At 38.8% G+C, this 12,310-nt stretch overlaps 1 protein-coding gene across 1 annotated transcript in view; it reads right to left on the bottom strand.

Moving 5' to 3' along the window:
* ENAH (ENAH actin regulator) overlaps window positions 1-12,310 on the bottom strand; it is a 165,971-nt gene that overhangs the window by 58,892 nt on the left and 94,769 nt on the right. Inside the window, 1 exon segment of the mRNA XM_062210482.1 lies at window positions 4,103-4,280. Within this exon segment, the coding sequence (XP_062066466.1) occupies window positions 4,103-4,280 (178 nt within the window).

Below are 12,310 nucleotides of genomic sequence, written 5' to 3'. Positions count from 1 at the left end.
CAGAAAGACATCAAGCCCTTCTCAACCCTTCCAGTCTCATCTTTTGGGATTTCTTCCTATACACAATCTGCTTTCCCAGGCCATGGCAGAGCTAGATCAGAAGTGGACAAGCCGGGACTCGAACCGGTGACCATATGGGATGCTAGCACTGCAGGTGGCGGGCCTTACCTCCTATGCCACCATATGGCCTATTTGTCATTCTCGAACTTTTCCTTGCTCTTAAGCCACCAAGCTTACTGAGAATGTTCTTTTGTAAGAGAGGAGGCCTACTCACTCTTCAGAACATAGTTCAAACATCCTACTTCTTCAAGAACTTTCCCTGACCCTAGAATTTTCTTTGGTATTCCAAAGGCTTTTCTTCATACTTCATTCGCCAACTGTATCCTAATTTTGCTAGCTTTGTACCTAGAAGCTTCAGCCCAATAAGAGATCCTGGAAGGGAAGGGATAGGCTTTATCATGTTAGTAGTATTTCCAAAGCCTAGTGAAGTACCTATGCTCAAAATATGCTCCCTTTGATGGTGTTTTTGTAACATAAGCTTACTATTGCTGTCATTATTATCAGTGATCTGGAAGACTGAAAAATAAAGCTGTCACTACAAATGTCAAGTATTCCTGGAATCTACTCACTTCCTCAATTTTAATCCAATCAATGTTGAGCCGTGCTGGCGCAGAGAGGGAGGGTATTTTAAAATGTTGGTATGAAACATGCAAATATTCATATTAGAAAGTCTATCAGACCAAATTAGGGGAAAAAAATAAATGGGATATCAGTATTTATTATGAAACCTTTAGAAAATCTCAGTCAGAAGGAGGGTATCTTTGATTATGTTCTTACTTTCAAAAGATAAAATCGAGCAAAAGTAGTCTTTTAGGTAATGCTTAACATACTTTGAGGGTTTCCAAGGTATATTTAATCTTAGTTAAATAGAACATAAGCATCAGAATAATTGTCCTGGCTATGCATAATTTTTTTTAAAAAAAAAATTTAAAAAATGATTTCCTATTTTCAAGTGATTAAACAATTTATAAAATAAAACCAATTATGCAAATTTACCTCCACAAACAAATAATTCAACCATCAAACATCAGTTTAGAGAATATCCTTATTTAAAATCTAGTCCATTTCCGTTGGAGAAAGGTAGATACAATGTAGCATTTGGTACAAAAGGAAGAGTCCTAATTCAACTCTTTTCAAAAATGTTAGAACAAGTGATTTGTGGGTTTTTTAAAAATTCCAAATATAACTCACTGTATTTAGCACCTCCTGTACTTTCCAGTATATTAGATAATTGCACACCAAGTTAAAAACAAAATAAGGGAAAACATTCCTGCCACCCACTCTTTCATAAAAAACTGGAAATATTAAACACATTCAAGCACCTTCTAAAGGTCAGTGTGACTACCCCCAAAGAAAGCTGTTTTTTCTCCATTTAAAAATGTGTGTGAGGATTTGGGCGCAGGTTGAGGGGAGAGGAAGAGAGAATTGCATGATTACCGGAGTTGGCAAGAAACATGGGTTAGTAATTTTCAAACCCTGCTCTGAAGAATCACATGGGTGCGTCAGTGGCTGTGGGCCCCCAACACCCACATTAATCCAAAAAGCTGCTTTTATTTTTTTCTTTTTGTCATTTACACACTGAACTTCTGCAAAAGATTTTGTTTGAAAAAGCATCTCTAACTTTAAAATCCGAAAATCACCAAAAATGATTAGTGACAATGCACAATACTGACATTACTGTCGAATAAAAAAATGCGTTAAAATTGTTTCAAAGAGTGGTAAAACAGTAAGAAACAGGCAAGATCTAATCTATATAGTTGCTTTACCTTCATGAATTTTATTAAGCTAATGTTTGCTGATGGAAGTGGACACAAAAGCTTTCTTGACTTGATTTTGGCAGAAAGACAGTAGATGGTTTCAGCAGGAAACTGGCTGTGGGTTCACAGCCAACAGTTTTGGCAGGGGGAGATATGGTCAAGCTGAGAGCTGACATTTTTGGGAATGTTTGTCTAGGTGGATGGGAGGGGCCCACGTAATAATAAAGGGAGAGAGTACGCCTACCCTACATTAGTGATCTGCGCAAGAAATTACACCCTTTCCTGAAGGTATTCCTGAGTCCTAACATCTACCTCCTCCTGAGCTTCCACTTTCAACTAATGCCATCAACAATCAGAAATTAGTATTTAACCACAGTAATCTATGAAAACAATAATTTCCTAAATAAATCTATTTACATACGCCATTTTAATGCTTTGTTTTCACTGAAGAAAAATATACAGATGCAAAAATTTCTCTGCCAGTGACTTGGGTTTCCAGTGCCTGGTGATAGATATGATGGACCAACTACATCTACCATTCTCTCCTTCCCCAGCCAATTACCATTGAGGTGGTGGCAGACAAAAGAAAATAGAACCCGAAACGCTAGTGTAGCTAGTGGACTGATGAGTGATTTTCCTATTTACCAAACTTCCTGTAATGTGGAACAATACATCTTAATGCTCATTACTTTAAAACAGAGAATGCAATTCCACATTAAGACCCAATGTCAAAAGATTAAGATCAGAAGGAAAAAAAATGAATTCATAAATGCTTAACTATATGACTATTCCCTGACAAAAATTGTCCTTTACATTAGATTAAAAAATTGACAAGATGAACAGTAAGTTTAATTACTTTAAAGTAACATTCAGTTTCAAGTATCACTGGATATTCCTTTGAAGGTATAAAAATAAAAATATTGATAGTTTGCTCCAAACACAGGGAAGACAAATGTAATACTTGCCAAAATGTGGTTCCTTATTTGTGATGTAATTCATTTATTTAATAAGATTTTAAGAACCACAATTCTAGTTTTTCTCTATAGTAAAACTAAGGTGAAAAGAAGTTGTATACTTAAAACAGAATGTCAATATAATATGTATACCCTCTAGAAAAACACAGTGACTTAGATATCTACATTCAAGACTGCACAGATCTTCCTATGCTATTTTCTAGACTTACAGAGACAAATCAGAAGTCCCAATGGCTTATTTTTTCAAAAGATATTAAATATGAAAACCATATACAAGTTATTTATACATATTCATTTTCTCAAAAAAGATCTAATAGAAAATATCTATAGAACTAACAGCATAAGTTTCTGCAGGAGCCCAAAATGTCTTCTTGCTCTGACATTCATATTTGAAATAGACTAATACATGAACTAGATGGTTCAATTCTTTTTAGTGTAGGACACAGTATAAATATAATTTAACATACTTTATACCAGATTTTGAAATTCTATACCATCAATGAAATGTCAAATTTTCATCTAACTTTAAGTTTTTCATCTTAAAATATATTAATAAACTTTGTTAACAGCACACATATCATTAAAATCATTACACAATGCACAATACAGGCAAAGCCAATTGTGTTTGCATTACTGATATAATTTTTTATGTAACATTTATTTTCTGATTATAAAATCTGTATCTTCAAAGAAATAACCACACATAGATGTGTTTCCTATCTTCTAAACCAAGACAAAACAGAATTTATCCCTGGCACATATATAGTTTTAAATGCTGGTTTGCTTGTTTAAAGTAAATTATTTCTACATCTGTAATGAACAGGAAGTGTCGGAAAGGCAATTCATGGCTCATCCACCTGAGGGAGCTCCTAAAATCGTCTAACAACTTTTAGAATCAAATTTTTAAGTATTAGGGAAGAGATGGAGTCCTGTTTGAAGTCCATGGGCTCAGTAATGGCTTGAAAAATGTGTTTCTTAATAAAAAGTAAGAGAATAAATATCTCTAATTCCTATCCACTGTATCTTCTCAGGGCCTCACATCCTTATAACAAAATTTGAGTTTCTAGAGCAGGAAGAATACAATCAAATAACTTCAAATGATAGAAACAAAAATTACTATACTAACTCATAGAATCATCCTTTTAGACTACACGTTCATTATCAACAAACAGAAGTTCATATTTTTGTAGAAAATAACAAATTCAAAAATCACTTTAAATATATGAATATTTACAAATTGGTCAAATAATTTGCTTTAACATATACATGGCACTTCACTTCAAGAATACAAGTAAACCGTGGACACTTTACCTGTTTCTTGTGAATTTAATACTTCTAAGGCATGCATCATGGCACTTGCGAAGACATTGGCATCCTCTTTGCTGCCAAAGTTGAGACCATACACCTGTCTAGCATCTCGCCACTGGTGGAAGGTCTGTGTAGCTTGATTGTACTTCAACCCTTTAGGAATGGCACAATTTATCACAACCTAAAAGACAATAATTGTTTATAAAGTCAAGCTAGTACTTGGCAAAATCAAAGAAGTCAACAAATCGTGTGTGTGTGTCTGTCTGTCTTCATTCAAAAGTGTTCACAACAGATCTGGATAAAAATGATTAGAACAATTACCTAGGGCAAAGACTAGCCCACGTAAATATCAGTCCAAGGGAAGTTACACTGTCTGATATTTACAAAGATCTGCCTTGACGCTAGTGTTGTGGCACAGCAGGTTAGGGAGCCACTTACAACATTGGCTTTCCATATCAGAGTGCTGATTTGGAGTCCAGGCTGCTTCACTTCAGATCCAGCTTCTTGCTAAAGCGCAGAAGGCGGCAGCACAGTACACCCACATACTTGAGTCCCTGCCACCCACATGGAACACCAGAATGGAGTTTCCTGCTCTGTTTTAGCCTGGTCCAGACCTGGCTGTGGTAGCCATTTGAGGAGTGAACTAGCAGATGGAAAGTCTTGGGGGGTCTCTCTCTCTCTCCCACCTCCACTCTGTCACTTCTTTCAAATAAATAAATCTTTAAGAAAAAAAAGTGTGCCTTAACACTGTAAAGAGGCACAACAAAATTCATATCCCTCGTGACATATATTTTAAGTGTTTAAGTACTACATCAATAAAAAGTACATGATTTAGTACGTAACTTAGTGAATATTCCATACAGCCAATACCTAAACAAGAAATAGAACATTAGAAGCCCTTCCCTTAGCTCCTGCCATCTCACAAGGTACTAGCCATACTTCTAATATCATAAATTTGCAGGTTTCTAAATTTTATATATGTGTAGTTATAAAATATGTACTATAACATATCTGTCCTCTTTTCCTCAGAATTATGTTCATGACAGCCACCCACTGCATATAGTTCGGTTTCTTCATTTTCACTGCTCTGTGGATTTCTTTATATAAATTGTGCTTATTTACCCATTCTCCCATTAATGAACATCTGGATTATTTGCAGTTTGGGGCTATTACAAATAGTGATGATAAGAACATCCTATTAAAATGTCTTTTGATAACCATAGGCACACATTTTGCTGGGCTTATATCCAGGAGGAGAACTATCACAGATCATATTTATGTTCAACTTAAGTAGGCAACTCCAAATAGCTTTCTAAACTGGTTCTATCATTTTATATTTCCACAGCAGTATCCAATAGCCTGCACTGCTCCACCTATTTGCACCATCACAACTGGTAGGACTGGTCTTGTGTTAGCAGTTCTGGTGGATGTGACACCAGTTTGCATTTCCTTGATTACTCTTGAGGTTTAACACTTCCTTCACTTTTTATTGAGTATCTGCATAACTTCTTTTGTAAATATCTCCTTAAAATATATCTCTTGCCCATTCTTCCCTGAATTGTCCAAGTTTTTATTCATAGATCTGTAAGAGCCTTTTATATATCCTGGATACGATCCCACTGCTCATCATCTGTTTTGCAGACATCTTTCTCATTCCATGACTAGCCTTTTTTCACTGATAATGGCATCCTCAACATAGTTCTTCATTTAATTCAAATTCGCAATCTTTTCCACTACATTTAACGCTTTTTCTGTCCAGTTTAAGAAATATTTCTCAATCCCAAGGTCATTAAATATTACCCCATATTACTTTCCAAAAGCTTTATTATTTTACCTTTCACGTTTACATCTCCAATTTAACTGGATTTGATTTATTCCTATGATGTGAGATACAGCAAGTTTCCTATTTGTCTCAATATGGTTGCCCAACTGATCCAGCACCAGCTATTAACAGTGCTGCAGGTTTACCTCTTTTCATAAATTAAATGTATGTATGACTGTTTCTGTCGTCCTGGCCAAAAGCCTACCTTTCTGCCAACACTACAATATATTAGCTTTATTCTAAGTCTCAACAGCCACTACAGTATATTCTATTTTGTTCTTTCATCACCTGCAACACTGGCATACTATGTATGGGTGGTGATTTGAATCCCAGCTGCTTTACTTTAGATCCAGCTCCCTACTATGTATCTGGGAAAGCAGCAGAAGATGGCCCAGTCTTGCCGGTTGCAGCCATTTGGGAAGTGAATCAGCAAATAGAAGATCTCTCTGTCTCTCCCTCTCTCTTTGTAACTCTGCCTTCCAAATAAAATAAGTAAATCTTTTTAAAAAGTCAATCTGGCGCTGTGGCTTAGTGGGGTAAAGCTGCCGCCTGCAATGCTGGCATCCCACATGGGCGCTGGTTTCAGTCCTGGCTGCTCCACTTCCAATCCAGCTCTCTGCTATGGCCCGGGAAAGCAGTACAAGATGGCCCAGGGTCCTTGGGCCCCTGCACCCACGTGGGAGACTTGGAGGAAGCTCTTGGCTCCTGGCTTCGAATGGGCACAGCTCCTGCCATTGTGACCATTTGGTGAATAAACCAGCAGATGGAATACTTTGTCTCTCTCTCTCTGCCTCTCTGTAACTCTGCTTTTCAAATAAATAAATAAATCTTTTTTTTAAAAAAAGTCAATCTTAGGAAAACAAATTATAAAACTATTTTTTAATGCATGAATATAATATACCACCTTGAATTTAGATTTATTCAATGCTTTATGGCTGGCTATGCAGAGGTCCTTTAATCAGATTTGTTAGGTATTTGATAAATTTTTCTGGCTGTTATAAACAGAATGATTTTTTTAAACTTTTATTTTCTCTGATGACAATTAATTATTTCTCCATCATGACAATATACTCAGAAACAGCCTTGCTAAACTCTTATTAACTCTAACCTAATGGAGCCAGCAATGTGAAATTGTGGGTTAAGCCGCCACCTGTGAAGCAGGCTTCCCATATGAACACCAGTTGCTCCACTTGGGATCCAGATCCCTGCTAATGTGCCTGGGTAAGCAGCAGAAGATGGCCCAAGTGCTTAGGTCCCTGCAACCACATGGGAGACCTGGAAGAAGCTCCTGGCTCTTGGCTGCAGCCTGGCCCTGTACTGGCTGTTGCAGCCATTTGTGGAGTGAACCAATGGATGGAAGATCTCTCTTTCTCTGTCTCTGCCTCTCTATAACTTTGCGTTTCAAGTAAATAAATCTTTTAAATACGAATAAAAAACCTCTAGCCTATTAATTTAACAATTTGCTAATTTTAACTGTTCCCAAGTTCTACTATTCCTAGTAATTTACATCCAGGTTTTTCCCCTAAATACACAGCCATGTCATCTGCAACTGACAGCTTTATTTCTTCCACCTGAATTCTTGTACATTGTGTATCTTCTTTTATATTTTACCTTTACTCAATGGCAAAGAATTACAATCCAATGTTGAAGAGGTGCTATCAGGTATCCAAGTATCTATGACATTTACCCGATCTTAGAGAGAAAGCTTTCTGGATTTCACCATGAAATAAATACTACCTTTCATTTTAGTATATCTATAGATACCTTTTATCTGACAGGGAAAGCACCTTATTGTTCCCCAACACCTAAGGGTTTTCACCATGACTGCACTTTATCAGGTGCCTTTCATCATATCTTGAGATGACTATCTGTTTTTTCTCTTTATATGTGGGGAATTACTCTAACACACTTTCTGCTATTAAACCAACCTTACATTTCTAGGATATAGAACCCTAGTCCTTGTGTATGAGCAATATCAAGAATCCATACATTTCTTAGAATTCTATTTACAAATTACACTGAATTTGTTAAAAATTAAAACAAAACTTTAAAAGTTTAAAATTGTTTTTTTTAAAATCCATGCATCTTTTTCTCATAATATGTGCTTTACATGAACCATTTGAATATCTTCATATACATGGATTTTAGTTTTTATGCATCAAAATTAATTTACTTTTTTAAAACTTTTATTTGAAACTCAGAGTTACACAGAGAGAGAAGGGGGGAGGGAGGGATGGAGGGAGGGAAGGAGAGAGACAGAGAGAGAGAGAGAAATATAGAGAGAGATAGAGAGAGAAAAGTCTTCCATCTGCTGGTTTACTCCCCAGATGGCTGCAACGGCCAGGGGTGCACTGATCCAAAGCCAGGAGCCAGGAGCTTCTTCCTGGTCTCCCATGTGGATGCAGGGGCCCAAGGACTTGGGGCATCTACTGCTTTCCCAGGCCATAGCAGAGAGCTGGATCGGAAGTGGACCAGCGCCCGTATAAAATGGCAGCATTGCAGGCAGAGGCTTTTACCCGCAACGCCACAGCACCAGCCCCCAAAATTAGTTTACTTTTAAAGTCTATGTCCATAAATTTTTGACAGGCAGAGTTAGACAGTGAGAGTGAGAGTGAGAGTGAGAGTGAGGGTGGGTGTGTGAGAGAGAGAGAGAGAGAGAGAGAGAGAGAAAGGTCTTCCTTTTCCGTTGGTTCACCCCCCAAATGGCCGCTACGGCCGGCGTGCTGCGCTGATTCGAAGCCAGGAGGCAGGAGCTTCCTCCTGGTCTCCCATGTGGGTGCAGGGCCCAAGCACTTGGGCCATCCTCCACTACCTTCCTGGGCCACAACAGAGAGCTGGACTGGAAGAGGAGCAACCAGGACAGAATCCGGGGCCCCAACCGGGACTAGAACCCAGGGTGCCGGCGCCACAGGCAGAAGAATAGTCAAGTGAGCCATGGCGCTGGCTTTGTCCATAAATTTTTAAGTAAATGTCATATTATCAATTTTTATACATTCTTAGATTTTTGCTATTACTCTAGGAATTCTTCATCTATTTTCATGAGCGAGATCAAACCATAACTTCCTTTCTAGTGTATTTGTGTCAGTTTCTGATATAAAAGTAATGCTGAACTTAAAATGAATTGGAAACTGATCATCTTTTTGTATTCTCTGGGAAGAACTAAGTAATTTGGTATTATTTCTTCATTAAAAGTTGGTTCAAAAACAAACCGCAGGCCGGCGCCGTGGCTTAACAGGCTAATCCTCTGCCTTGCGGCGCCAGCACACCGGGTTCTAGTTCCGGTTGGGGCGCCGGATTCTGTCCCGGTTGCCCCTCTTCCAGGCCAGCTCTCTGCTGTGGCCCGGGAGTACAGTGGAGGATGGCCCAAGTGCTTGGGCCCTGCACCCGCATGGGAGACCAGGAAAAGCACCTGGCTCCTGGCTTCGGATCAGCGTGATGCGCCGGCCGCAGCAACCATTGGAGGGTGAACCAACGGCAAAGGAAGACCTTTCTCTCTGTCTCTCTCTCACTATCCACTCTGCCTGTCAAAAAATAAATAAATAAAAAAAAATAATAAAAACAAACCGCATCAGTAGAGTCACCTGTCCTAAGGATTTTCTCCTGAAAATACCCATTTTAGTTACTTTAATGACTAAAAATCTGTAGTTATGTCCCTGCATTCTTAATAATGGTTATCAATGTCTTTTTTCTTTAGCAGTCCCTCTTAGGAGCAAACAACCCTTAGTGTGTTTGCTTTCTACAGCATTAATTTATACTCTTACCTTTCTTATTAATCCTCCTATTTTACTTGGCTTTAATGTCTTGAGATGAATGCTCAGGCTGAGAAGTCATAAATACTTTTTTCTAATATAAAAATGTTCTGTCAATTTCACATTGAGAACAGTTTTATCTGCATTGTACTAGTGTTGGTAATGTACCATGTTTATCATCTTTCAGCTCAACAAATTTTTCTAATTTCATTGTGATTTTTGTCTTTGACCTATGGGCTATTCACAAAGGTATTTTTCTCTTCTTTTCTTTTCTTTTTTTTTTGACAGGTAGAATTAGAGAGAGAGAGACAGAGAGAAAGGTCTTCCTTTTCCGTTGGTTCACCCTCCAAATGGCTGCTACGGCCGGCGCGCTGCGCTGATCCGAAGCCAGGAGCCAGGTGCTTCTCCTGGTCTCCCATGCGGGTGCAGGGCCCAAGCACTTGGGCCATCCTCCACTGCCCTCCCGGGCCACAGCAGAGAGCTGGCCTGGAAGAGGGGCAACCGGGACAGAATCCGGCGCCCCAACCGGGACTAGAACCCGGGGTGCCGGCGCCGCAGGTGGAGGATTAGCCTAGTGAGCCACCGTGCCGGGTAATTCACAAAGGTATTTCTTAACTTTTAAACCTATGGGTTTGTCTAGCTAGCTTTTTCCATATTAATTCTGTTGTAGCCAGAAAACTAACTTTGATTTCAATCCTTTAAATCCTCCTGATACTTGCTTTATGACGAAGCATATGTTCAGTTTTGAAATACTTGACATATTTCTTTTTAAAAAAGTATTTATTTATTTGAAAGGGCAGAATTAGAGAGAGATGGGAGAGACAGACAGGTCCTCCACCCTCTGGTTCACTCCCCAGATGGCTGCAACAGCTGGCACTGGGCCAGGCCAAAGGCAGGAGCATGGCACTCTATCTGGGTCTCCCACATGGTTAGCAACAGCCCAAGCATTTGGGCCACCTTCTGCTGCTTTCTCAGGCCATTAGCAGTGAAGGACCTGGGACTGGAACTGATATTCATATAGAATACTGTTGTCACAGGCAGCGGCTTAACACACTGTGCCACAATGCCAGCTGGTAGATATGGAATTCTAAGTGGTCCATTTATTTTCTCCCAGTATTTTGAAATACACTGCCTTCTAACTTTGGTTGGTTCTAGTGAGTTCTCCTAACTGTTGCTTTTTTTTTTTTTTTTTTTGAAAGGCAGAGTTACAGAGAGACAGAGGTCTTCCATTCGCTGGTTCACTCCCCAGATGGCTGCAACAGCTAGAGGTGTGCCGATCTGCAGCCAGGAGCTTCTTCCGGGTCTCAAAATAGGTACAGGGACCTAACACTTGGGCCATCTTTCACTGCTTTCCCAGACCATAGCTGAGAGCTGGATCGTAAGTAGAGCAGCTGGGACTCAAACTGACGCTCACATGGGATGCCAGCACTGCAGGCACAGCACCAGCCCCAAATGTTGCTTCTTTAACATTCTTTTTTTTTTTCCACAGACTGTTCTTAAGGGTTTCACTTCTATTAAGCTTGTAGTGACTTAATAAGTTGAATTTATGTATGGTTTTGTTTACCCTATTTAATCCTTTATTTCACTTCTAAGTTGATGTTGTTACATCAGTTTAAAAGTTTTAATGATCATTTCTTCAGTTACTGACTGCTTCTATCCCATTCTCTCCTCTCGTCCTGGTACTGCAATTATTCCTGTACTATAGTTTTTCACTGTATTCCTCATGTTTCTAAAATGCCCCTCTGTTTCTTTGGTATCTCAGCTCCAGTCTGACCTATTTCCATTCACTAATTCTTTTAAACTGTTTCTAATTTGTGTAAAACCCATCTATCACTGCAGTTGTTAACTGCCGTCATTTCAGATAATTCCACTCACTAGATTCTCCCGTTGGTCTGTTCAATTTTTCCAGAGACATTTACATTTGCTTCTGGCAAGTAGTTCACAAAACTAACAAATTCAAATGGCCTGAATGTACATAGTGACTACAACAATAAAAGGCTGTGATTCAGTGTCTGTAAAACCCAGTCTAATTCTAAATCAAAATTCCTTCTGGTATTAGATTCCTGGGTCCCCTACAGGAGTTACCTACTATTATTTTCCCCTTCACTGCCAAGCCCTAAATTCTGATTTCTGCTTTATGAGTCCCACAAATACCTCAAATGTTCTCCTCAGCTTCTCAGGCCCCCTCTTTAAAACTTACACATGCCTCCAAGTAAAAAAGAGGCCCAAAGCTGGGCTCACTTCTCTCGCTTCCCAACTGTGGGCCAGTAATTCTTCACTGCCATATAAACTCCCCAAATAGATTTTATTTTTTCCTTCTCACCATTCTGTCCAATTGTTTTAGTTCTCAGAGAGGGGCTATATCTAGATTACTTCATTCACCAATACCCCAACTTGATATTTAAAATATGGTGACCTCTTCAAGCCATGTTATATAAAATAAACCCGACACAAAAGAACAAATATTTTATTATTCCATTTATATGAAACACCTGTAATAGTAAAGTTCATAGAGACAGAAAATAAAATAGTGGCCACCAGGGCTGAGAGGAGGGAAAAAGAGAGGTTATGGCTTAATAGGTACAGAGTTTCACTTTGAGGTGATGAAAAAGTTTTGGAAATGAATGACAGTGATAGTTG

This window comes from Lepus europaeus, chromosome 14 (assembly GCF_033115175.1).
Source record: "Lepus europaeus isolate LE1 chromosome 14, mLepTim1.pri, whole genome shotgun sequence".
In the NCBI taxonomy this organism is placed as follows: domain Eukaryota; kingdom Metazoa; phylum Chordata; class Mammalia; order Lagomorpha; family Leporidae; genus Lepus; species Lepus europaeus.
This window is presented reverse-complemented; position numbering and strand designations above follow the sequence as displayed.